Consider the following 27,485-nt stretch of genomic DNA (forward strand, 5'->3'; position numbering starts at 1 on the left):
TATAAATCTGATTCGTTTTAGTGGCTCTATAGTAGCATATTGTATGGTTACACCATGATTTATTTAGTTAGCTCTTAGGCTGCTTCTGTTCTTGTGCAGTTATGGACAGCCTTGCATGGAGTACCCCTGTACATATTTTGTGTTCATGTGAGACTAGAACTCGTGAAATCTTAAAAGTGGAATTCCTAAGTCAAAGTGTGTTTTAAGTTTATTTTATTTACATCCCTTTAAAGATGATATTGCAGTTTACACTCCCACAATAATGTACAGTGCCTATTTCTCCACATCTTCATGTGATAACATTTATCTTTTTTGTCACTTTGCTGAAGTCTTGTTTTAATTTGCCTCTTGCTTATTGTAAGGTTGAATTTTGGACGTTTAAAATCATTTTTCGGGAATTCCCTGGGAGTCCAGTGGTTAGGACTCAGTTCTTCCACTGCTGGGGGCCTGGGTTCGATCCCTGGTTGGGGAAGTAAGATCTCACAAGCCCCACCGCCAAAAAAAATCATTTTTTTTTCTTTTTCATAAGCTGTCTTTTTGTACCCTTTGCTCATTTTTTCTAGTGGGTTTGCTTCTTTTTTCTTATTGATTTGTAAAAATTCTTATTTTAGGAAATTAACCCTTTGTTATTTGTGTTCCAAATATTTTCCCTTTATTTTTAATGACAGATTTATTGAAACATAAATCACATAACATAAAATTCACCCTTTTAAAATGTTACAATTCAGCGATTTTAGTATATTCACAGAGTAGTGCAACCTTTCATTACCCCAGAAAGAAACGTCACACTCAATGGCAGTCACTCCCAGTCCCCCCTTTCAACCCTAGCAACCTTTCTGTCTCTGTGCATTTGCTTATTCTAGATGTTTCATTTAAATGGAATGTAAGGCTTTTTATGTCTGGCTTCTTTCACTTCGCCTAATATATCAAGGCTCATTCATCCATGCTGTAGCATGTATCAGAACTTCATTCCCTTTTATGGCCAAATAATATTTCATTGTATGGATATATCACATTTTGTTTACCCATTCATCAGTTGATGGACATTTGGATTGATTCTACTTTCTGGCTTTTATGAATACTACTACAGTGAACACCAGTACAAATTTTTGTATGTTTTCAATTCCATTGGGCATATATAGATATAAATATAGATATAGATAGATAGATATAGATACAGATATAGATTCTCTTGGGAGTCATATGGTAACTCTCACATTTTGAAGAACGATCAATTTTCCAAAGTGGCTGCACCATTTTGTAATACCATCAACAATGTATGAAGGTTCCAGTTTTTCTATACCCTTGTTATTGTCTATCTTTTTTTAGTCATCTTAGTGGCTGTGAAGTGGCATCTCACTGACATTTTGATTTGCATTTCCTTAATGACGTGATATTGAACATCTTTTCATGTGTTTATTGGCTATCTGTATAACTTCTTTGGAGACGTATCCATTCAGATTATTGGCCCATTTTTATTTTTTTGAATTTTATTTATTTTATTATACAGCAGGTTCTTGTTAGTTATCCATTTTATACATATTACTGTATACATGTAAATCCCAGTCGCCCAATTCATCACACCACCACCACCACTCCTGCCACTTTTCCCCCTTGGTGTCCATAAGTTTGTTCTCTGCACCTGTGTCTCTATTTCTGTCCTGCATACTGGTTCATCTGTACCATTTTTCTAGGTTCCACATATATGAGTTAATATACGATATTTGCTTTTCTCTTTCTGACTTACTTCACTCTGTATGACAGTCTCTGGATCCATCCACGTCTCTACAAATGACCCAATTTCATTCCTTTTTATGGGTGAGTGATATTCCATTATATATATGTACCACATCTTCTTTATCCATTCATCTGTCATTGGGCATTTAGGTTGCTTCCATGACCTGGCTATTGTAAATAGTGCTGCAATGAACATTGGGGTGCATGTGTCTTTTTGAATTATGGTTTTCTCTGGGTATATGCCCAGTAGTGGGACTGCTGGGTCATATGGTAATTCTATTTTTAGTTTTTTAAGGAACCTCCATACTGCTCTCCATAGTGGCTGTATCAATTTACATTCCCATCAACAGTGCAAGAGGGTTCCCTTTCCTCCACACCCTCTCCAACATTTGTGGTTTGTAGATTTTCTGATGATGCCCATTCTAACTGGTGTGAGGTAATACCTCATTGCAGTTTTGGTTTGCATTTCTCTAATAATTAGTGATGTTGAGCAGCTTTTCATGTGCTTCTTGGCCATCTGTATGTCTTCTTTGGAGAAATGTCTATTTAGGTCTTCTGCCCATTTTTGGATTGGGTTGTTTGTTTTCATAATATTGAGCTGCATGAGCTGTTTATATATTTTGGAGATTGATCCTTTGTCAGTTGCTTCATTTGCAAATATTTGGGGTCTTTTGTGCTTCCATACAAATTGTGAAATTTTTTTGTTCTAGTTCTGTGAAAAATGCCATTGGTAGTTCGATAGGGATTGCATTGAATCTGTAGATTGCTTTGGGTAGTATAGTCATTTTCACAATATTGATTCTTCCAATCCAAGAACATGGTATATCTCTCCACCTGTTTGTATCCTCTTTAATTTCTTTCATCAGTGTCTTATAGTTTTCTGCATACAGGTCTTTTGTCTCCCTAGGTAGGTTTATTCCTAGGTATTTTATTCTTTTTGTTGCAATGGTAAATGGGAGTGTTTCCTTAATTTCTCTTTCAGATTTTTCATCATTAGTGTATAGGAATGCAAGAGATTTCTGTGCATTAATCTTGTATCCTGCAACTTTACCAAATTCATTGATTAGCTCTAGTAGTTTTCTGGTAGCATCTTTAGGATTCTCTATGTATAGTATCATGTCATCTGCAAACAGTGACAGTTTTACTTCTTCTTTTCCAATTTGTATTCCTTTTATTTCTTTTTCTTCTCTGATTGCCATGGCTAGGACTTCCAAAACTATGTTGAATAATAGTGGCGAGAGTGCACATCCTTGTCTTGTTCCTCATCTTAGAGGAAATGCTTTCAGTTTTTCACCATTGAGAATGATGTTTGCTGTGGGTTTGTCATATATGGCCTTTAAAATGTTGAGGTAGGTTCCCTCTGTGCCCACTTTCTAGAGAGTTTTTATCATAAATGGGTGTTGAATTTTGTCAAAAGCTTTTTCTGCATCTATTGAGATGATCATATGGTTTTTATTCTTCAATTTGTTAATATGATGTATCACATTGATTTGCGTATATTGAAGGATCCTTGCATTCCTGGGATAAACCCCACTTGATCATGGTGTATGATCTTTTTAATGTGCTGTTGGATTCTGTTTGCTAGTATTTTGTTGAGGATTTTTGCGTCTATATTCATCAGTGATATTGGTCTGTAATTTTCTTTTTTTGTAGTATCTTTGTCTGGTTTTGGTATCAGGGTGATGGTGACCTCATAGAATGAGTCTGGGAGTGTTCCTTCCTCTGCAATTTTTCGGAAGAGTTTGAGAAGGGTGGGTGTTAGCTCTTCTCTAAACGTTTGATAAAATTCACCTGCAAAGGCATCTTGTCCTGGACTGTTGTTTGTTGGAAGATTTTTAATCACAATTTCAATTTCGTTACTTGTGATTGGTCTGTTCATATTTTCTATTTCTTCCTGGTTCAGTCTTGGAAGGTTATACCTTTCTAAGAATTTGTCCATTTCTTCCAGGTTGTCCATTTTATTGGCATAGAGTTGCTTGTAGTAGTCTCTTAGGATGCTTTGTATTTCTGCGGTGTCTGTTGTAACTTCTCTTTTTTCATTTCTAATTTTATTGATTTGAGTCCTCTCCCTCTTTTTCTTGATGAGTCTGGCTAATGGTTTATCAATTTTGTTTATCTTCTCAAAAAACCAGCTTTTAGTTTTATTGATCTTTGCTATTGTTTTCTTTGTTTCTGTTTCATTTATTTCTGCTCTGATCTTTATGATTTCTTTCCTTCCACTAACTTTGGGTTTCGTCTGTTCTTCTTTCTCTAGTTCCTTTAGGTGTAAGGTTAGATTGTTTATTTGAGATTTTTCTTGTTTCTTGAGGTAGGCTTGTATTGCTATAAACTTCCCTCTTAGAACTGCTTTTACTGCATGTCATAGGTTTTGGATCTTTGTGTTTTCGTTGTAATTTATCTCTAGGTATTTCTTGATTTCCTCTTTGATTTCTTCGGTGATCTCTTGGTTATTTAGAATGTACTGTTTAGCCTCCATGTATTTATGTTTTTCATGTTTTTCTCCCTGTAATTGATTTCTAATCTCATAACGTTGTGGTGAGAAAAGATGCTTGATATGATTTCAGTTTTCTTAAATTTACTGAGGCTTGATTTGTGACCCAAGATGTGATCTATCCTGGAGAATGTTCCGTGCGCGCTTGAGTAGAAAGTGTAATCTGCTGTTTTTGGATGGAATGTCCTATAGATATCAAATAAATCTATCTGGTCTATTGTGTCATTTAAAGCTTCTGTTTCTTTATTAATTTTCTGTTTGGATGATCTGTCCATTGGTGTAAGTGAGGTGTTAAAGTCCCCCACTATTATTATGTTACTGTCGATTTCCTCTTTTTAGCTGTTAGCTGTTGCCTTATATATTGAGGTGCTCCTATGTTGGGTGAATATATATTTATAATTGTTATATCTTCTTCTTGGATTGATCCCTTGATCATTATGTAGTGTCCTTCCTTGTCTCTTGTAACATTCTTTATTTTAAAGTCTATTTTATCTGATATGAGTATTGCTACTCCAGCTTTCTTTTGATTTCCATTTGCATGGAATATCTTTTTCCATCCCCTCACTTTCAGTCTGTATGTGTTCCTAGGTCTGAAGTGGGTCTCTTGTAGACAGCATATATATGGGTCTTGTTTTTGTATCCATTCAGCGAGCCTGTGTCTTTTGGTTGGAGCATTTAATCCATTCACGGTAAAGGTAATTTTTTTTTTGAACATTTGTTATTTTTTTTAAAATTTATTTATTTATTTTTGGCTGTGTTGGGTCTTCGTTTCTGTGTGAGGGCTTTCTCTAGTTGTGGCAAGCGGGGGCCACTCTTCATCGCGGTGCGCGGGCCTCTCACTATCGCGGCCTCTCTTGTTGCGGAGCACAGGCTCCAGACGCGCAGGCTTAGTAGTTGTGGCTCACAGGCCTAGTTGCTCCACGGCATGTGGGATCTTCCCAGACCAGGACTCGATCCCGTGTCCCCTGCATTAGCAGGCAGATTCTCAACCACTGCACCACCAGGGAAGCCCTAAGGTAATTATTGATATGTATGTTCCTATTACCATTTTCTTAATTGTTATGGGTTTGTTTTTGTAGGTCCTTTTCTTCTCTTGTGTTTCCCACTTAGAGAAGTTCCTTTAGCATTTGTTGTAGAGCTAGTTTGGTGGTGCTGAATTCTCTTAGCTTCTCTGTCGAATCTGAATGAGATCTTTGCCGGGTAGAGTAATCTTAGTTGTAGGTTCTTCCCTTTCATCACTTTAAATATATCATGCCACTCCCTTCTGGCTTGTAGAGTTTCTGCTGAGAAATCAGCTGTTAACCATATGGGAGTTCCCTTGTATGTTATTTGTTGTTTTTCCCTTGTTGCTTTCAATAATTTTTCTTTGTCTTTAATTTTTGTCAGTTTGATTACTATTTGTCTCGGCCTGTTTCTCCTTGGATTTATCCTGCCTGGTACTCTCTGCACTTCCTGGACTTGGGTGGCTATTTCCTTTCCCATGTTAGGGAAATTTTCGACTATAATCTCTTCAAATATTTTCTCAGGTCCTTTCTCTCTCTCTTCTCCTTCTGGGACCCCTATAATGCGAATGTTGTTGCGTTTAATGTTGTCCCAGAGATCTCTTAGGCTGTCTTCATTTCTTTGCATTCTTTTTTCTTTATTCTGTTCCGTGGCAGTGAATTCCACCATTCTGTCTTCCAGGTCACTTATCCATTCTTCTGCCTCAGTTATTCTGCTATTGATTCCTTCTAGTGTATTTTTCATTTCAGTTATTGTATTGTTCATCTCTGTTTGTTTGTTCTTTAATTCTTCTGGTGTTTGTTCTTTAATTCTTCTAGGTCTTTGTTAAACATTTCTTGCATCTTCTCGTTCTTTGCGTCCATTCTTTTTCCGAGGTCCGGGATCATCTTCACTATCATTATTCTGAATTCTTTTTCTTGAAGGTTGCCTATCTCCACTTCAATTAGCTGTTTTTCTGGGGTTTTGTCTTGTTCCTTCATCTGGTACATAGCCCTCTGCCTTTTCATCTTGTCTATCTTTCTGTGAATGTGGGTTTTGTTCCACAGGCTGCAGGATTGTAGTTCTTCTTGCTTCTACTGTCTGCCCTCTGTTGGATGAAGCTATCTAAGAGGCTTGTGCAAGTTTCCTAATGGAAGGGACTGGTGGTGGGTAGAGCTGGGTGTTGCTCTGGTGGACAGAGCTCAGTAAAACTTTAATCCGCTTGTCTGCTAATAGGTGGGGCTGGGTTCCCTCCCTGTTGGTTGTTTGGCCTGAGGCGACCCGACACTGGAGCCTACCCGGGCTCTTTGGTGGGGCTAATGGCGGACTCTGGGAGGGCTCACACCAAGGAGTACTTCCCAGAACTTCTGCCGCCAGTGTCCTTGTCCTCACGGTGAGCCACAGCCACCTCCCACCTCAGCAGGAGACCCTCCAACACTAGCAGGTAGGTCTGGTTCAGTCTCCTATGGGGTCACTGTTCCTTCCCATGGGTCCTGACGCTCACACTACTTTGTGTGTGCCCTCCAAGAGTGGAGTCTCTGTTTTCCCAGTCCTGTCAAAGTCCTGCAATCAAATCCCATTAGCCTTCAAAGTCTGATTCTCTAGGAATTCCTCCTCCCGTTGCCAGACTCCCTGGTTGGGAACCCTGACGTGGGGCTGAGAACCTTCACTCCAGTTGGTGGACTTCTGTGGTATAAGTGTTCTCCAGTTTGTGAGTCGCCCAGCCAGCAGTTACAGGATTTGATTTTACTGTGATTGTGCCCCTCCTGCCATCTCATTGTGGCTTCTCCTTTGTCTTTGGATGTGGGGTATCCTTTCTGGTGAGTTCCAGTGTCTTCCTGTCGATGATTGTTCAGCAGTTAGTTGTGAATCTGGTGCTCTCACAAGGGGGAGTCTCATTGGCCCATTTTTAAATTGGGTTATTTGTCTTTTTGTTGTTAACTTATAAGTCCCTTATCATATATATGACTGCAAATATTTTCTCCCATTCTGTAGGTTATCTTTTCAGTTTCCTTTTTTTTTTTTTAATTTTATTTATTTTTTGGTTGCCTTACGTCTTCATTACTGCGTGCGGTCTTTCTCTAGTTGTGGCGAGCGGGGGCTACTCTTTGTTGTCAATGCACAGGCTTCTCATTGCGGACGCTTCTCTTGTTTTGGAGCATAGGCTCTAGGCACGCAGGCTTCAGTAATTGCAGCACACAGGCTCGGTAGTTGCGGCATGTGGGCCCTAGAGTGTGCGGGCTTCAGTAGTTGTGGTGCTTGTTCTCAGTAGTTGCGGCGCACGGGATTAGTTGTTCCATGGCATGTGGGATCTTCCCAGACCAGGGATCAAACCCACGTCCCCTGCATTGGCAGGCAGATTCTTAACCACGGTGCCACCAGGGAAGTCCCTATCTTTTCACTTCCTTGATGTGTCCTTTGAAGCACAAATGTTTTTAATTTTGATGAAGACCAATTTTTCCATTTTTTTTCTTTTGTCACTTATGCTTTTGGTGTTATATCTAAGAGACCATTGCCTAATCCAAGGTCACAAGATTTATTTGTTTATTTATTTGTATTTTTAAAAAATATTTATTTATTTGTTTATTTATTTTGGCTACGCTGGGTGTCAGGTACGGCATGCAGGGTCTTCACTTTGGCATGCGGGATCTTTTAGTTGTGGCACTGTTTTTAGTTGTGGCATGCGAACTCCCAGTTGTGGCATGTATGCAGGATCTAGTTCCCCAACCAGGGATTGAACCCAGGCCCCCCACATCGGGAGTGTGGAGTCCTCCCCACTGGATCACCAAGGAAGTCCCAGTCACGAAGATTTATGCCTGTGTTTCTTCCTAAGAGTTTTAGCTCTTACATTGATGTCTATGATCCACTTTGTTAATTTTTATATACAGTGTGAGGCAGGGGTCCAACTTCATTTTTTTGCAGGTGGCTATTCAGTTGTTCCAGCACCATTTGTTGATAGGACTGTCATTTTCCCTTAAATGATCTTGGCGTCCTTGTTGAACATCAATTGACCGTAAATGTGAGGGTTCACTTTTGAATTCTCAATTCTCTTTCACTGATTTGTATATCTGTATGTCTAAGTCACAATGTCTTTTTTTTCTCCAGCTTTTTTGAGATGTAATTGACATATAACATTGTGTAAGTTTAAAGTGTGATACACTTATATTGCAAAATGATTACCACCATAGCATTAGCTAATGCCTCCATCACATCACATAATTACCATTTCTTGTTTGTGGTAAGAACATTTAAGATCTACTCTTAGCAACTTTCAAGTATATGATGCAGTACTGCTAACTATAATAACTATGCTGTATTTTAGATCCCCAGAACTTATTCATCTTATAACTGGAAGAGTTTGTACCCTGTCACTAACATCTCCCCATTTCTCCAATCCCCTAGTCCCCTGGCAACTACCATTCTATTCTGCTTCTATGAGTTTGGCTTTTTTAGGTTCTACATATAAGTGATGCAATACAGTATTTGTCCTTCTCTGTCCACATTGTCTTAATTTGCTTTGTAGTAAATTTTGCAATCAGGAAGTGTAAGTCCTTCTACTTTGTTCTTTCTCAAGATTGTTCTGGCTCTTCCAGGTCCCTTGCATTTCCCTATGAATTTTAGGATCATCTTGTCAATTTCTGCAAAAAAAGGTATCTGGGATTTTGATAGGGATACATTACATTGTATCTGTAGATCAATTTGAGGAATAGTGCCTCTTAACAATATCAAGTCTTCTGGTTCATGAACATGAAAAGATGTCTTTCCATTTTTTAGGTCTTTAATTTCTTTCAATTATGTTTTGTAATTTTCATCATACAAGTCTTGCACTGCTTTTGTTGCTTAGTTTGTTTTCATCTTTGGACTTAGTTTAAGGTACTTCTTTCCATGCAGAAAAATTTCATTTTTAGGTAATCAAATATAATGAGTCATAATTTTTAAATGGGCCAAATATTTGAATAGTTATTTCCCCAAAGAGATAGACATATGGCTAAGTAAGCACATGAAATTTTGCCAACATCATTATTCATTAGGGAAATGCAATAAAAACCAAGTGAGATACCACTTCACACCCACTATAATCAAATGGCTATAACCAAGGAGACAGTAACACATGTTGGCCAGGAAATGGAGAAAGGAACCCTCATATGTTGCTGGTGCAAATGTATAATGGCACAATCACTTTGGAAAACAGTTTGGCGGTTTCTTAAAAACTTATACGTAAACTTACCCTACCACCCAGTAATTCTAATTCTAGGTATCTACCCAAGAGAAATGAAGACATTTGTCTACACAAAGACTTGCATGTTAATGTTCTCGACAGTGTTCGTGATAGCCCTGAAGTGGAAACAATCCAAGTATCTGTAAGGTGGTAAATGGATAAACAAAATGATATAACCATACAATGGAATACTGTTCAGCAATATAAAGGAATGCAGTACTGATATGTGCTACAATGTGGTCGCACCTTGAAAACATCATGTTGAATGAAAGAAGGCAGACATAAAAGGCCACATATCGTATGATTCCATCTATATGAAGTGTCCAGAAAAGGTAAATCTATAGCGACAGAAAGTAGATAAGTGATTGCGTAAGGGTGGGCATGGTGATTGACTCCAGAAGGCAAGAGGGATCTTTCTGGGGTGATGGAAGTGTTCCAAAACTTAATTGTAGTGATGAATACCTAACTCTATAAATTTTATAATATTATTGAATTGTACACTTAAAATGGGTGAATTTTATTGTATGTAAAATGTACCTCAATAAAGAAGTTTAAAAAAAAACCACTGAAATAAATAGGAAAATATTAATCATTTCTGGATTTAATATTTAATATTTTCTGGATTCTGGGTTTTGTGTCATTTAGGCCATCCTCAATCTGATATCCTTAAAAAATATATATTTTTTAAATTTTTTATTTCTTATTTATTTATTATTTTTATTTTTGGCTGTGTTGGGTCTTCGTTTCTGTGCGAGGGCTTTCTCCAGTTGCGGCGAGTGGGGGCCACTCTTCATCGCGGTGCGCGGACCTCTCACTATCGCGGCCTCTCTTGTTGCGGAGCAGAGGCTCCAGACGCTCAGGCTCAGTAGTTGTGGCTCACAGGCCCAGTTGCTCCGCGGCATGTGGGATCTTCCCAGACCAGGGCTCGAACCCGTGTCCCCTGCACCGGCAGGCAGATTCTCAACCACTGCGCCACAAGGGAAGCCCCCTAAAAAATATTTTAAGAAAAATATTCTCTCCTTTTTTTATTCTACTGCGTTAGCAGTTCCATCTTTTGTATTTGAATGTTCTATCTGCCTGGAATGTATTTGAGTATAGAAAGTGAGATAGGATGAATAAGATATATTTAATGATGATAATATTTTTAGAAGTAGAACTTTTTTCTCCCAATAAAATCTTATTCTGTACCCAATAAATTAAGAAAACTAAAAACAATGTTCAGAATCTTTTCTACTGAAATATTTGCATCTATGTACTGAGGTCAGTGTTTAGGATGTTCATTGCAGCATTGTCTAGAACTAAAAACCCACTGGTAGAGCTGGTTCAACTATGGTCTATTCACACTACAGATTACTGTTCAGCAGCTAAAGATGGTGTTAAAGCCATTTGTGCTGACATGGGAAGAAATCTGTGGAAAAATGTTAAGAAGGCAAACTTCAGAACAATGAGTATAATATAATTCAATTTTTCTAAAAACAAAAACCCACATCCGTACATATATGTATTTATTCATTTATAAAGAAAATAATCTGATGGATATATGGCAGCCTGTTAACTGTATTTACTCTTGAAAAGTGAGGATTTTGGGGGGCATGTGGGGATAGTGGTAGTGATAATAGTGGGGCATAAAAGGGTCTTTAGCTTTTTAGTTTGCTTTTACACTGTTATTTTGTAAGATGACTCTTGTCTTTTAACATTTTTTTCAATTTGCATTTTTGAAAAGATCATAGATTTACATGATTTTTTTTTTTTATTATTATTATTTTTTTACAAATATTTTGTTTATTTTAATGAAGCTGGTACAATGTCCATTGAAAACCCATATCCCAGGCCAAAAAGTACAAATAAAGTCAAAAAGAGCAGCGTTCTGCTGTATACACTTCTGCATGAATAACTTAACTGGTAATGAAAATTAGAACTTTTCTGGGATCTTCTGACAAGATTTTTCTCTCATCTTAAAATGCTTTCTCTTCAGTGAAGCCATCTTTGGAGTTAGTCATTATTTTCACCACCTCTGTCACCTTGACTCCAATCTGATATTCCTTTTCTTTTGGTCCAGACCCTCAGATTTTAAAAGTAGCTTCAAGTTAAGGAAAGGTCATTTTCTCCACAGTTCAGTTCTCTGAAAAACTTCCATCTCCCACTGAAAGTCACAGTCCAGGAGTGAAGCGATCACATGCTAGAACTTCAGGGCCAATTGGAAAATCATTATGAACACTCGCATTAGTCAATCTTATTTATCACAAGCCTGTAAATGCACAATCCTGGAAAAGGCAGCCTCTCTGTGCACACACGTAATTTTTAAAAAGGAGAGGGCAATATGAATGGGGCTGAGGTTTGATCACCAAAAATCAGCACAATGAAAACAAACAATAATGAATAATGGGCACTAGAATTCAAATTACCAGATGCTCTAAAGAGATGGGGTGCCAGTTTTCAATTCTGTTTTGAACACCACATTACAAAAGAACTATTTTTAAAAATAAAAAAGGATTAAGGGAAAAGAAAAAAAATAAAAATATCTAAATTGTTGAACGACCCCCTGTTTGTTCCTGATAAACTTCAATCACATCTTCTTCCTCCATTCCCAGTTCTTTTGGAGTGTGATTATCAGCAATTCTCTGACCTTCAAAGAGAAACCTGAGTGAACTCATGGGAACTCCCTGTCTTTGACAGTATGACTCTTTGAGTTTCTTGAGATGTGTTGTCATTTTCACTTTGAAGTGAATCTCACTGCCATCCTGTCCGATGACTTTGAGTTTAATATATTCTCCTTCCTTCTTATCCCCCAAGTCCTCAGTTGAAAGTTTTGCCTCCTGGCCAGACATGGTGACGGTGGTTTCCCCCAGGGTCTCCGCACAGCAGTGGCCTCGGGTAGGCAGAACCTCGCTCTGGGGTTTACAAATCCCTTCCCCACAGCACAACACCACGGCTCTACATGATTTATTTACAAAATAAACTATAACTGGCAAATAATTCCTCCCTTAATGAGCAAAGTTGTTCTGTTTTTACACTTTAATAATATGACATCATCATCATCAGTGTAATTTTAAAATTGAATTATATGGGACTTCCCCCGTGGTCCAGTGGTAAAGAATCTGCCTTACAATGCAGGGGACGTGGCTTCGATCCCTGGTCGGTGAACTAAGATCCCACATGCCACCGGGCAACTAAGCCCACGCGCCACAACTACTGAGCTTGCGTGCCTCAACTACAGAGCCTGCTGTGCCGCAAACTACAGAGCCCGTGCACTCTGGAGCCCGCGCCACAACTTGAAAAGAGAAAACGCCATAACGAGAAAGAAGCCCGTGCGCCGCAATGAAAGATCCCACATGCCACAACGAAGATCCCATGTGCCACAACAAAGACCCGACTTGGCCAAAATAAAATAAATAAATATTAAAAATAAAAAATAAAAAAGGTTTTTAAAAAATTGATTTATATATAAAACAATCTGAAGCTCAGAAGTTAAAAGACTTGGTCACAGAGATAATTGACTTTGGAACATTTTCTCCTAAGAACCCATGTTTGGCTGAATGACAATACCTATCAAAGAAGTTTATTGACCTAAGAAGGAAATGCTGTGTAAACAGGCTAATGTCTCTAGGTCAGTGGTTTTTAACAGGTGATTTTGCCCCCAGGGGGACATTTAGCAATATCTGGAGACATTTTTGTTTTTTTACAACTTGGGGAAAGTGTGTTGACTGCTACTGGCATCTGGTGGTGGAGACCCGGGTTGCTACTAAACATCCTGTGATGCATAGGATAGCCCCCCGCAACAAAGAGTTACCCAGCCCTACACGTCTGTAGTGCCAAGGTGGAGAACCCTGCTGTAAATCATATTTCACAAAGCTTTATTCACTCAGCAGATATTACAGTTGAGGGATTAGTTCATAGCCAATGAGAAGGTGGGCATTCTTAGGCTTCTTTAATTTGTACTTCCCAGTCTGTTAATCAGTGGACTATAGAAGATGTGAAGGGAGAATCTTTTATCAAGACCATTCTTGGGACTTCCCTGGTGGCGCAGTGGTTAAGAATCTGCCTGCCAATGCAGGGGACAAGGGTTTGATCCCTGGTCCAGGAAGATCCCACATGCTGCGGAGCAACTAAGCCCATGTGCCACAACTACTGAGGCTGCACTCTGGAGCCTGACGAGCCACGAGCCCACGTGCCACAACTACTGAAGCCCACTCGCCTAGAGCCCGTGCTCCGCAACAAGAGAAGCCACCACAATGAGAAGCCCGCACACCGCAACAAAGAGTAGCCCCCACTCGCTGCAACTAGAGAAAGCCGGTGTGCAGCAACGAAGACCCAACGCGGCCATAAATAAATAAACAAACAAACAAATAAATTAAAAAAAAAAAAAAGAATCCGCCTGCCAATGCAGTTTCGAGCCCGGGTCCGGGAAGATCCCACATGCCGCGGAGCAACTAAGCCCGTGCACCACAGCTGCTGAGCCCGCGTGCTGCAACTAATGAAGCCCACACGCCTAGAGCCCATGCTCCGCAACGAGAGAAGCCACCGCAATGCGAAGCCTGCGCACCACAACAAAGAGTAGCCCCCACTCTCCGCAACTAGAGAAAGCTCGCGTGCAACAACGAAGACCCAACTCAGCGAAAAAAAAAAAAAAAAAATGACCATTCTTTGGGGTCAGGGAGGAAAAGCAAAGCTAACACCCTACTTCAAAATCACAAGCAGATTTACCTTTCTAAAAAGCATTAAAAATATTAAACTTTAGTTAATAATGTGCATGCCGATCTGATACCTGTAACTTACATTGAAAGGCATTAAAATATGAAAGGGATTGATAGATGGAGAAAGGGATGGGTAGGTATGTAATAAAGCAAATATAGTGAAATGTTAATTGTAGAATCTAGTTGGTGGGTATATGAAGATTGACTGTATAATTCAATTTTTTTATATGTTTGAAAATTTTCATAATATTGGGGGAAATCAAAAACAGATTCGCACTCTTTTTAGCAGACTCTGGGTTAGTAGAAACCACATTGCTGATTTTGCTGGGTGGCCTCAGGCAAGTTACTTAACTTTTTGATTTTCATCTGAAGAGCAATTGTTGTTTGGCTCAAATAAGATACTAATATGGTGAGGTTCAAATGAAATAGTGAATGTGAAATCACTTTGAAAAGCATAAAGTACTCTAAAAATGCAGTGCATTACTATTAGGAAGGATGAGTGTTCAACCAATTATATACCATGGCTCTAGGTGTTCTTGACAACTCCCTGTGTAATGACATTAACACTGTTTTACCTTCTTGAGATTCAAAGTATAAAGCAACCATAACAATTTCTATCAAATATTTCTCAAGTATTTGTGAAAGACTTAGATTCCTTTTCTAGGATGAAAGAATCATTCTGTCTTTGTATAACTTTAATATTTTTTTCCTGTTTTACTTATAGACTGCCAAGGTCTCCACTTAGGGCAGTGGGAATCTTTGACTGTGGAACATTGGACATGAGCTTTGCCATTGGCTGGTTGAGAAGGAGAAGGCAGAATGTCTGCATTGTTACACCACAGAGCTCAAACTTCAGAAGACTTTGAGTTAAGCAGTGTCATTTACTATGCACATGATTATGTCTTCGTCTGTCCTATATGATCATCACAAACTAATGAAGCACCTTTTAGGTCTTATGAATTTAGGTTACACTTTTTCTGGATGCTCTGGCAACTGATAGAGGTAGGATTGGGCTGGGTTTTGTGGGGAATGGTGGAAGGGAAAGAACTCATCTTTCCCATTCTCCAGTCTTTGCTCAAGTCAAACATCTGTGCGTGTAAAGATTAGGTTAACTAGGGAATTCCCTGGTTAGGACTCTGTGCTTTCACCACTGAGGATCCCCGCAAGACACGTGGCGTGGCCAAAAAAAGAAAAAAAGAAAAAGATGTAGGTTAACTAATCTAGGTTGTTGTATAGAATAGGATTGAATCTAGAAAAATGCTTCAGTTATTACATTAGGACTTAAAAAATAGAGAGAGAGGGCTTCCCTGGTGGTCCAGTGGTTAAGACTCCGTGCTTCCACCGCAGGGGCAGCGCAAGTTCGATCCCTGGTCAGGAAAGTTCCGCATGCCATGAGATGCGGCCAAAAAATAAATTATATATATATAGAGAGAGAGAGAGAGATGTGAAATGTGAAAAGCAAAGTTTCCTCCACTTTTTTGTTTTTAAACATCTTTATTGGAGTATAATTGCTTTACAATGGTGTGTTAGTTTCTGCTTTATAACAGTGAATCAGCTATACATATACGTATATCCCCATATCTCCTCCCACTTTTATTTTGCTTGAGGGTTTAAGTGGATGTTCTCTTTGAGGGTACAATTTGAAAATAGTGGATAGCTTCTTACATTTTACTTTGTATACTAAATATCATAAGTGATTTTAACTTCGTGTGTGTGTGTGTGCATGTATACTCATGCTGATGGGCTTATTGCCTTTTCTAGGACCTGTGAAAAATGGAACCAAACTCTCTAAGGACAAAAGTCCCAGCTTTCTTGTCTGATTTGGGGAAGGCCACATTGAGGGGAATCAGGAAGTGTCCCCGCTGTGGCACATACAATGGAACCCGGGGACTGAGCTGTAAGAACAAGACATGTGGAACCATCTTCCGGTATGGCGCGCGGAAGCAGCCTAGTGTTGAAGCTGTCAAAATCATAACAGGCTCTGATCTGCAAGTCTACTCGGTGCGGCAAAGAGACCGGGGCCCTGATTACCGATGCTTTGTGGAGCTAGGTGTTTCAGAGACGACCATCCAGACAGTGGATGGGACGATCATCACTCAGCTGAGCTCTGGACGGTGTTATGTCCCCGCATGCTTGAAAGCTGCCACCCAGGGTGTTGTGGAAAACCAGTGCCAACACATCAAGCTGGCCGTGAACTGCCGGGCAGAGGCCACCCCTCTGACGCTAAAGAGCTCGGTCCTGAATGCAGTGCAGGCCTCCGCAGAAACCAAGCAAACCATCTGGCAGTTGGCCACGGAACCCACAGGTCCCCTTGTACAGAGGATTACTAAAAACATTTTGGTGGTGAAATGCAAGGCAAGCCAGAAGCATAGTTTGGGGTATTTGCATACATCATTTGTGCAGAAAATCAGTGCCAAAAGCTTGCCTGAGCGCCGTTTCTTCTGCTCCTGCCAGACTCTGAAATCACAGAAGTCGAATGCCTCCAAGGATGAGGCGGTCCAGAGATGCATTCATTTCTTTGCTTGCATCTGTGCCTTTGCCAGTGACGAGACATTGGCTCAGGAATTCTCAGACTTCCTGAATTTTGATTCCAGCGGTAGGTGGTGTCGTTGACACAGTTACTCTGGTTTTCTAAAATGGCAATGGAAGTGTCCCACTGATGGCATTTGGAGATTGTCCTAGCAACCTTCAGAAGCAGTTGCTAGATAAATCAAATGAAAAGCATTCCTTCTTTTAATCCCAGTGAGCATACTTGCATAAAGTTTGATTGGTTGGCTAGTTGAAATTAATGATCAAGAGACTTGTGCATTTTCATTGAAACAATGAATCTAGCAAAGTTAGCTTTGCTTTGATATTGTTACTCCACAGATGCCCTATGTTAGTAAAAACAAAGAACAAACAAACAAAATCCCTTTTATTTTGTCTTGCTTGCTTGTTTCTTATCTTTGAAGATGGGGAAAACTAGTACCTTGCTCAAAAGATCTTTAAATGTTTCTACATCATCTTATGTTTTTTACATTTTTATCTTGTAGATGCTTTTTATTTTCATTTCTGAACGATCTTTAGTTGGCAGCAGCTCCCAACTTTTTAGTTTTACATTTCTCTGTAGAGCCTTTTATCATATTAATGGTCTATGAACAAAAACATATGTTTGGGAGAGTTCTTTAAAGGAACTGATTTTAAAGAAGACGGTCACTCTATAATTTGTTTTGGGGATTTAGATTTTTAGAAATTAATTTTCTCTAGATAGGGACCCATACTTACTCTTGGGTAGTATTAATAATTCAGAAATTTGTTATATTTTAGGTCTAAAGGAGGTTATTGTGCCCCAGCTAGGTTGCCATTCAGAATCAACAGTATCAGCTTGTGAGTCTACTGCCTCTAAGCCAAAGAAGAGGAAAAAGGAGGAAGTATCTGGTGAGAAGCTGTTGGGTTTGTTTGTTTGGTGGTGTTACCTTTAGAGGTGGTTTTACTGTGTTTTATGTGTTTCACTGAATCTCAGCAAGTATAAGAAATAATGTTGTTGTTGTTTCCTGAAAAAAGTTTTACTCTCCCTTGATGATTCTTTCTCAAGTAAAGCTAAGAGTCGGTCCTACTGGCCAAGTATAAGATCTGACCAAACTCCACTTTTAGTTTTCTCATCCCTTAATCATTCAGACTAGTCTTACACCTTACTCTGCCTTAGGACAGTGTTACGAAAATTTCATCAATAGATATATTTTTTTTAATTTGTGACAATGGTTAATTATATTTTCCACGATAATTTAGCAATATAGTATGTTATGTGCATTTTCAGCAGGTGGCACCATATATGTTTTTTTTTTCTTTTTAAATTCAAATATATCAGTGTCAGTTAAAGACTCATATAAATCAGTATGAAAATGCTGAAGTGTCCTAGTCGGTAAGCGTTAGAAGACCTAGGCTCTAGGGATTTCCCTGGTGGTCCAGTGGCTAAGGCTCCGTGCTCCCAATGCAGGGGCCCTGAGTTCGATCCCTGGTCAGGAACTAGATCCCACATGCCTCAACTAAGAATTAGCATGCCACAGCTAAAGATCCCACACGTGGCAACGAAGATCCCACATGCCACAACTAAGACCCAGCGCAGCCAAATAAATAAATCTTTTAAAAAATAATTAAAAAAAAAAGACCTAGGCTGTAAACAAAAGGAAAATATTACCGGTCCGCACCTGAGGACCAAACTCCAAATGCACTAGTGAAGAGAGAAATGCAAACATTTTATAAATGCAGAATTCAAACAAGATACTTTGGGATACCAAATTAGCAAAGATATTTAAGCGACGAGACCACAGGCAAAGGTAAAATCAGTGTTCTTCAGCATGGCTAGTGTAGTGTAAGTTGCTTTAATCATTTGTAGTATCTGCTAAGAACCTTAAAAATGTTCCTACCCATAGAGGGAGTATTGCTGCAGGTGGGTCAGATGGTCAGGCACAGGCATTCAGGTGCTGGGAAGTTGGAGAAAGATGGAGAAACAAAGCGACATGGTTATTTCTGTGTTTTTGAGGGGTAATTCTGGCAGCAATATAGAGCAGAGATTGTGGTTAAATGTTTGATTATGGGTCTTTCCCAGGAAAACTTGAAATTAAAAAAAATTGTTTTTTACCCTCTATCTCAGTAATCCCACTTCTAAATAATCTTTTTTTAAGGAAATAATCCTTTGTACAGGAAAAGCATTTTGTCCAGAGATGCCTATTGTGTAGTTATTTATAATATTGAAAAATTAGAAACAACTAAGGGCCAACCACTGGGGATAGTTAAATGACCCATGATAAACCACTTGATAGAATACCAGGCAGCCATGAAAAATGACTATAAAGAGTTTGGAGAAATGTTAGCTCACTCGGGTAGCCAGATAGAGTACATAATGCTCAGTTCAATTTGAATTTCAGATAAACAGTGAATAATTTTTTGGTATAAGTACTTCCCATGCTATCATTGGAACATATTTATACTAAAAAATTATTTGTTTGTTTGAAGTTCAAAAAAATTTTTTTTTTGCTAAATCTGGCAATCCCGGTATAATTAGAGCTACTTAAAGCACAAAACCAGCAAAATAAACTATTTACAAAAAGGAAAATGGACAGTAGTTCACCAGAAAATTAATAGTGATCGTCTGAAAGGTGGGAACAAAGGGTGAATTTTTTTCTTCCTTTCACTTCTAGCCCCCCCACCGACTTCCTGTAAAGGGTGTGAGCCACTTAAGATGTTATGTATAAAGGCTAATGCTCATTCTTTCTAGAAACTGAAGCTAACTTAGAAATTAGCAAAGACTTTTTATGTTTCAGACTTCAGAAATTAATATTGAATCGATTTATATTCTGTAGACATTTTATTAAACACTATAATGATTTGTGGTTTAGGTGCACAGACGAACAGTTCACTGCTGCCTCAAGATGCAGTGAGCAGTAATCTAAGGAAAAGTGGCCTGAAAAAGCCTGTGGTTGCTTCTTCATTAAAAAGGCAGGGTAAGTTTCTCTTCCCCAGGATAGGCTAAAGAGGTGGAAAATCATCCTGAAGAAGCCCAAAGAGGGGACTTCCCTGGTGGTCCAGTGGTTAAGACTCTGCGCTACCAATGCAAGGGACGTGGGTTGGATCCCTTGTCAGATCCCACAGGCTGAGCAGAGTGGCAAAAAAAAAAAAAAAAATGATGCCCAAAGCAATATAATCAAAAGAAATGCTGCATATTGTCCCCCTAGATAAATACTAGCAGGCACTGAGGCTAAGATCTGTCCTGTCGGTCCCACTGGTCTCAAATCAGGCTCAAAACCAAATTGTCTTTTTTTTTAAAGATTTATTTATTATTTGCTTCTTTATTTTATTTATTTTTGGCTGCATCGGGTCTTAGTTGCGGCACCTGGGATCTTCGTTGAGGCGTGAGGATCTTTCGTGGCGGCGCGCGGGCTCTTCGTTGTGGTATGCAGGCTTCTCTCTAGCTGTGGCGCACAGGCTCCAGGGCGCGTGGGCTCTGTAGTTGTGGCGTGCAGGTTCCAGAATGCATGGGCTCTGTAGTTTGCGGCACACGGGCTCCCTAGTTGACGCTCGCGAACTCAGTAGTTGTGGCACCTGGGCTTAGTTGCCCCGTGGCATGGGGGATCTTAGTTCCCCAACCAGGGATCAAACCTGCGTCCGCTCCATTGTAAGGTGATTTCTTTACCACTGGACCACCAGGGAAGTCCCCCAAATTGTCTTTAAATAACAAATGCAACAAAAATTACTGACATGTTTTGGCAGCACATATTTTGTAAAATATTTTCCTTTTGTTGCTGATTACCCATATGCAATTTGGTATAGGGGTTCCAAATTGAAGAAGAAACATATCTTACAATTATACTGAAAATATTTGTTGAGGAAGACAAATATAGTCTGTTCTCCAAAGTTAGTGAACTTTGAAAACACCTAAAAGCAGTAGCATTTAAGAGACAGAATGACTTAATTTGAATATAACTTATAAATTTATATACATCAATTTTCTACTCAGAATAGTTAATCTTGTATGTTTGGGAGTCGACATTTTCTTAACTCTCATATAATATGGCTGGGTGTTAAAAATTAGACATTATCCCTGCCCTCATACTCTGGTTTTGAAGACAAGACCGATACATAAATAGCAAACAATACAAGACCAAATCTTAATTGACTAATTAATTAAGAACTTACACAGTCTAAGAATAAATGTTTTTGGAAGGTCAGGAAGTAAACAAATCAAAAGTATCTGGTAGCAGATTTTAAACAAATTTTTATCACTTTGGTGCAAAGAAAAAAGAAAATAGCTTTTAATCCAAATTATCACTATATGCATTTATTTATGAGAATTGTAATTTAAATGAATAGTAGTTTTGGCATCATTATCTCTTTATAAAAGGGGATAGGGCTTCCCTGGTGGCACAGTAGTTAAGAATCCACCTGCCAATGCAGGGGACACGGGTTCGAGCCCTGGTCTGGGAAGATCCCACATGTCGCGGAGCAACTAAGCTTGTGTGCCACAACTACTGAGCCTGCGCTCTAGAGCCTGCGAGCCACAACTACTGAAGCCTCTGCGCCTAGAGCCTGTGCTCCGCAACAAGAGAGGCCCCCGCAGTGAGAAGCCCACGCACCACAACAAAGACCCAACGCAGCCAAAAATAAAATAAATAAATTTATGAAAAAAATAAAAATAATAAAAATAATATATACTTCAGTCATATGAAAACATTTCAGGAGAAGAAATAGAATAGAATGGTAGGTCATTGGGTATATAGACATATTCATCAGGAATAGGGCCAATTATTGGCTCTAAAACAACCATTATACAAGGCCATTCTTCAATTTGCAGTTTGATGTTGAAAGGCTGCAAATTTTTTGTGGCTAATAATCTTAAACCCATTAGTCTCTCAGAGCTTTCTATTTCTTTTTTTTTCTAGTTGGATTATTTAAAAGAATCCTGCAATATTCCATTTCACTTATTGTATCTACTTTCTTTGAATTTCAGCTTGTTCCTCTTTTATGTATAAACTCCTTAGCTTTTTCAAACTTCAATTAACTGTTAAATTCTGTAAGAAAAAAGTTAATGAAGCGTTTTGCTTTGTTTTTCCCTAGGCTGTAGTCAGCTGTTAGATGAGGCACAAGTGACCTTATCCTTCCAAGACTGGCTGGCCAGTGTCACAGAACGCATCCATCAAACCATGCACTATCAGTTTGATGGTAAGTATTGGTCATCCAACTGGGCTACTGCTGAAAGTAGGAGAAATTAAAGTAATTGTGTTATAGGTCTACTCTGTTTTGATAGAAAAAGTAATTGGGCTTTAGTCTAGAGTGCACTGGGCCTCAAGAGAGTAGAAATCTAAATGAAATGAAGGAATAATCACATAATCAAAATGCAGGACCAGCAAAATGAATTTAGAGATGGAAGAGAAAAACCACAGCAAATAATAAGTAAAGGTAGAGAGCCTTGGTCTTGGGGTATGCATGGGTGTGTGGTAAGGGAGATACCAAAACCTTAGAAGATCATTCTAACCCTCAAACTTAAAGCAAGGGAGGAAAAAGTTTAGAAAAAATCTAAACCTGTGAGACTAAGATAGTCATATAAAATTACACAGACATGCTAAGGAAGATCGGAGAACACGAGCTGGATTTGGGCTGATCGTGATAGCCTCATAGAACCTCAGCAGTTTCAGAGGTGGACCATCCAACCGAGTCTTGCCCATTGCCTTAAAAGCATCCTTGATGGATGGTTTTCCAGGCTTTGTGCAGTGATGAGCAGCTCACTGCTTTTTAATACTTTTTTAAAAAAATCATTGTTATTCTTTTTTTTTTTAAATTTATTATTTATTTTTGGCTGTGTTGGGTCTTCGTTGCTGCATGCGGGCTTTCTCTAGTTGTGGCAAGCGGGGGCCACTCTTCATCACGGTGCGCGGGCCTCTCACTATCGCAGCCTCTCTTGTTGCGGAGCACAGGCTCTAGACACGCAGGCTCAGTAGTTGTGGCGCACGGGCTTAATTGCTCCGCGGCATGTGGGATCCTCCCAGACCAGGACTCAAACCCGTGTCCCCTGCACTAGCAGGCAGATTCTCAACCACTGCGCCACCAGGGAAGCCCCGGCTCACTGCTTTTTGAGGCAGCTCCTGACATTGTTAGACAGTGAGAACTGTGAGGAAGGTCTTCCTCATACTAAGTGGAAATGTTTGCTGATAATACTTCCTGTTGGTTCTAATTCTGTGCTCTAGTCACATGGAATAAGTCTGTTCCTGTTTTCAAATAACAGTCCCTGCCACTGCACACACCCTTTGCTCTGCCTGACAGGTCTTCTCTTTTCCAAGTGATACATCTCAGGTCTTCAAACACTCCTCACGGCATATTTACAAACCTCACATCATTTTGATGTTCTTTGCTGAACATGATGAAGTTTATGAACATCATTTTAAAAATAAAGCACCCCAAACTGAATAGTAGCCCAACTGCAGACACTCAGTAGGAGGACATGAGTTTTGAAGGATTAGATCAGTTGTGGCTTCATGGTGAAGAAAGGGACAAGAATGGAGGTGTTGAAATACATGCTTAGTTTTATTTATATTAATTCAGAATAAATAAAACTTCAGAAGTTACTTTTTAGAAAAACAAAATAAGCTAGGGAAGGTTAAAGAGAAAGTCTATGTTTTCCTTTTCTTTTAAAAATTTATTTATATATTGTTTTAAATAATATAATAAATACCTACTAACCCACCTCCCAGAACATTGACAATAACGTAAGCTATAAACTGTGGTCCTTTTTCATCCCATTCCTTGTAACAGCCCCTCTCACCATCTCCATTACCACCACCTTTGTCAAAGTCACCGTCAGCTCTCTCCTGGACTGTGATTCCGTGTCTTGTACAAGGACTTTTCAAGATTAATTTACCTAAACCCTAGCATCCCATCAGCTGAGTTGTGGTAAGTTAGCAGTTTTAGAGTTGTAATGATCTCTGCAGATAGCCCATAATCTAATTTCAAGATGAAAGATTTTAAAAACCTTTCTGTAGTGACTTCTCGAAACTGCCCAGATATTAATATTTTAGGGGCTTGGGACTTCCCTGGTGGTCCAGTGGTAAAGAATCTGCCTTCCAATGCAGGGGATGCTGGTTCGATCCCTGGTCGGGGAACTAAGAGCCCACATGCCGTGGGGCAACTAAGGCCCGAGCCCCTCAACTAGAGAGCCCACTCGCTCTGGATCCCGGGTGCCACAGCTACAGATCCCACGCACTCTGGAACCCATGCGCCACAACTAGAGAGAGAAAACCTGCACGCCACAACTAGAGAGAAGCCTGCACACGGCAATGAAGAGCCCGCGTGCCGCAACAAAAGATCCCGCGTGCCGCAACTAAGACCCGATGCAGTCAAAAATAAATAAATAAAAATTAAAAAAAAAAATTTTAGTGGCTCAGAAGCAGTGACAGTTTTGTCATTGGCATTCTGCACTCAATTAAGTAGGTAAAATCAATTGATAGAATGTAACAGCTTAATATGGAATTCTAGAAAACCTTTCATTTTCATTTTTCTTGGCTTGATCTTTATTTCAGAAAGGCAGCTGAACTGTCTTTAAGAACTACACCTTGGGCTTCCCTGGTGGCGCAGTGGTTGGGAATCCCCCTGCTAATGCAGGGGACGCGGGTTCGAGCCCTGGTCTGGGGGGATCCCACATGCCGCGGAGCAACTGGGCCCGTCAGCCACAACTGCTGAGCCTGCGCGTCTCGAGCCTGTGCTCCGCGGCAAGAGAGGCCGCGATAGTGAGAGGCCCGCGCACCGCGATGAAGAGTGGCCCCCACTTGCCGCAACTAGAGAAAGCCCTCGCACAGAAACGAAGACCCAACACAGCCATAAATAAATAAATAAAAATTTAAAAAAAAAAAAAAAAAAAAAAAGAACTACACCTTCTACAGGCAGGTGGAAGTTACATGTTAAGCCATGTGGTTCTGGATGTTTTCCCTCTGTTGGAGCTTGCTTCTTGGGCAGAGTTTTTAAGGAAAACTCTGAACTCTTTCACCCTCTCCCCTGAACACTCTTTCTGTTGACTTTTTTGTTGACCTAGTGTCTTGCAACTTTTTAAAAGAGGTTTGTTACGTATTTTCAAACAGTTTGCCTGTCTTCACATCAGAGAGAAGACTGATGCTTATTGGATAAATTGTCCTAACTTTGCAGTCTCTGGCATTCACGGTCCTGGCCATCTGAGAAAATGAATGCAAGCAGCAGGTGCCTGGGATAGTGAGCAGGAGTGAATCAAGTTTACCGTCTCAACTCAGCCTCAATGTTCTCATCTCATTTCATGTCCTCTTTAAAGGGAGAAGTCTGTGCTGTGGCAGTGTTTACAAAATTAGGGATTTGAAAAGTTATCTTTGGTAGATGACAAGGGTGTGCTGTATGTGTTATAATTGCAAGGGATCAAGAGTAGGGCAGGTGACAGTGCTTGACTCATAAAGGTCAATCAAAGCCTTCTTTTTGCCCCTGTATAAAGAAATCTCAGTGGTATTTTTAGTTATTACTACCCATCAATTCCATTTCTTCCACCTTCCCCTACACACCAGAAAGCCCACTGAGTTTCCTTAAATGAGCTTCTTCTTATTTCCTATAGGCAAACCAGAGCCACTGGTGTTCCACATTCCTCAGTCCTTTTTTGATGCCCTGCAACAGAGAATATCCATAGGAAGTGCAAAAAAACGGCTTCCCAACTCTACCACAGGTATGGGATTTTTCCTCAGGAATAGCAATAGATGTCTTGACCTTAGAGAATAATGTTTGGGGAAAACTGTGTGGAATTTTCATGATTAGGACTTCTAGTTACATGCTCAGAGCATGAAGCCTTAGCCCATCAGCTCTTAGAATAATGATCACACTCTTCAAAGGCCCCATGCTTATGCTAGTAAGAGTTGATGGAAAGATTCCGAAAGCACAAGGTTGGTAAAAGAATCACCGATGAAGCACAATGAAGGTGCCCACCAAGAAGTTGGATATTTTCTGGATACGAACCAGTTTCAACAAAAGCATTGCAGGCTCCAATTGTTGTTTGCGCTGGCTTCTTGGAAGCATATTACAGTATGTGTCAAAAACGAAAACTTGTTTTTCATGATTCCCCATTTATGATAAAGAGAGATTTTATTTTTAGAGTGATTCTCACGCTTGGAACATTTTATAATTACAGTATTCTGATACTTATTTCTTGGTTTTATATAATATCTTTCTACTAGAGATCTCAAGATACTTATTTGGTAGTATAAGGAAATAAGGGAGAGAAAAGGAGAAGGAAAAGGTTACTCAGGGACAAATAGCCCAAGAGTAACTACAGCTAGAAATCAGAGCTATTTCTTCAGTAAATTGTTATTTGATGATGTAATAGGGACTGAAGTGTTTTTGTTTGTTTGTTTTTTGGCCAAGCCTTTCAGCATGCGGGATCTTAGTTCTTGACCAGGGATCGAACCTGTACCCCTGCAGTGGAAGCTCAGAGTCCTAACCATGGAACTGCCAGGGAATTCCCAGGACTGATGTTTAATTCTGTCTTTGAATAGTACAAGCTGTGAATCTCTCTGTTTAGGGCCATAAAAATCTCTGTCTTTACACCTTATCTATCTGACTTTTGAGACAGTATTTTTTTTTTTAATAAATTTATTTATCTTTTTTTTTGACCTTGTTGGGTCTTCGTTGCTCCACACGGGCTTTCTCTAGTTGCGGCGAGCAGGGGCTGGTGGCTTCTCTTGTTGCCGAGCATAGGCTCTAGGCGCATGGGCTTCATTTGCTGTGACACGTGGGCTCAGTAGTTGTGGCTCACAGGGTCTAGAGCACAGGCTCAGTAGTTGTGGTGCACGGGCTTAGTTGCTCCGCGGCATGTGGGATCTTCCTGGACCAGGGCTTGAACCCATGTCCCCTGCATTGGCAGGCGGATTCTTAACCACTGTGCCACCAGGGAAGTCCCTTGAGACAGTGTTGATGCTTCCAGTTTAAACTTTAGGCCTGGAATTTCCTAGCAGTCCAGTGGTTAGGACTCCATACTTCCACTGAAGGGGGCATGGGTTCAATCCCTGGTCGGGGAACTAAGATTCCGCATGCTGAGTAGTGCAGCCAAAACAAAAACAAAAACAAACCATTTTAGGCTGGATACATTAATTTTAACCCATTGCTTAGATATTTTTGGGTCCTTCAGTGGAACCCCTTTATAATCTGGGAGACAGGGCAATAGATTGGCAACCACGTGAGCAGGCTTAAACTCTATGTAGTTATTTTAAGGACTATGATTTGACCTCTGACTTATCTAAAGTTGTAAGAGGCTGTTTTATAATAGAGTCCTCTGTGTATAGACTTACCAGACAAACAAGTTTCCAAGATGTCAAAAATAAGTAGTATCTCAAAAGAAGCATCAGAGACTTTTTATAGCAGAAATCCTTATCATTTGATTCATCACATTTCTGCCAAAACTCTATTATAGATTTGCTTCTAGAATTCCTTTTTTAGGGAATTCCCTGGTGGTCCAGTGGTTAGGACTCAGCACTTTCACTGCCGGGGCTAGGTTCGATCCCTGGTGGGGTAACTAAGATCCCTCAAGCTGCGCGGCAGGGACAAAAAATATATATATTGGATTGGCCAAAAAGTTCCTTCGGTTTTTAAATTAAAAGACACATTTTTCATTTTCACCAAGAACTTTATTGAACAACGTATTCACCCTTTTGTTCCACTACCTTCTGCCATTTTTCAGGCAACTTCATAATCCCACATCTTCCCAAAACTTTTTATCTTTTTGAGCAAAGAACTGTTATAGGTGTCTTTTACAGTCTTCCAGGGAATTGAAGTTTTTTCCATTAAAAGAATTCTGTAAAGATGGAAATAAATGGAAATCTGAAGGTGCAAT

At 39.7% G+C, this 27,485-nt stretch overlaps 1 protein-coding gene, 2 long non-coding RNA genes and 1 pseudogene across 12 annotated transcripts in view; 1 reads left to right on the forward strand and 3 right to left on the reverse strand.

Moving 5' to 3' along the window:
• LOC309611682 overlaps positions 1-25,214 on the reverse strand; it is a 39,024-nt gene extending 13,810 nt beyond the window's left edge. The window contains exon 1 of the long non-coding RNA XR_014234670.1: positions 24,204-25,214. This is a non-coding gene — a long non-coding RNA (uncharacterized lncRNA). The remainder of the gene's footprint in view (positions 1-24,203) is intronic.
• LOC309611685 overlaps positions 1-27,485 on the reverse strand; it is a 732,894-nt gene that overhangs the window by 680,126 nt on the left and 25,283 nt on the right. The gene's annotated exons all lie outside the window — the stretch shown is intronic.
• The window catches only part of LOC309611627 (uncharacterized protein C2orf42 homolog), a 42,713-nt gene that overhangs the window by 4,083 nt on the left and 11,145 nt on the right, over positions 1-27,485 (forward strand). For 2 of the 9 annotated variants that reach the window (XM_082356365.1, XM_082356366.1), the window contains exons 2-7: positions 14,847-15,124; positions 15,884-16,718; positions 17,429-17,539; positions 19,501-19,605; positions 21,716-21,820; positions 25,221-25,328. In XM_082356365.1, coding sequence (XP_082212491.1) covers positions 15,896-16,718; positions 17,429-17,539; positions 19,501-19,605; positions 21,716-21,820; positions 25,221-25,328 — 1,252 coding nt within the window. In that variant the 5' untranslated portion in view covers positions 14,847-15,124; positions 15,884-15,895. Of the gene's footprint in view, positions 1-503; positions 1,819-6,445; positions 6,654-6,696; positions 9,761-14,846; positions 15,125-15,883; positions 16,719-17,428; positions 17,540-19,500; positions 19,606-21,715; positions 21,821-25,220; positions 25,329-27,485 lie in introns of those variants that run through there. The other 7 variants (XM_082356361.1, XM_082356360.1, XM_082356362.1 and 4 more) reach the window with 7 other exon arrangements.
• Positions 10,118-12,368, reverse strand: LOC309611669 (small ubiquitin-related modifier 1 pseudogene; annotated as a pseudogene). Its single transcript has one exon. The product of its transcript is annotated as a small ubiquitin-related modifier 1 pseudogene (transcript).

Source organism: Balaenoptera borealis (assembly GCF_965194805.1).
Source record: "Balaenoptera borealis genome assembly, chromosome: 15".
Classification (NCBI taxonomy): domain Eukaryota; kingdom Metazoa; phylum Chordata; class Mammalia; order Artiodactyla; family Balaenopteridae; genus Balaenoptera; species Balaenoptera borealis.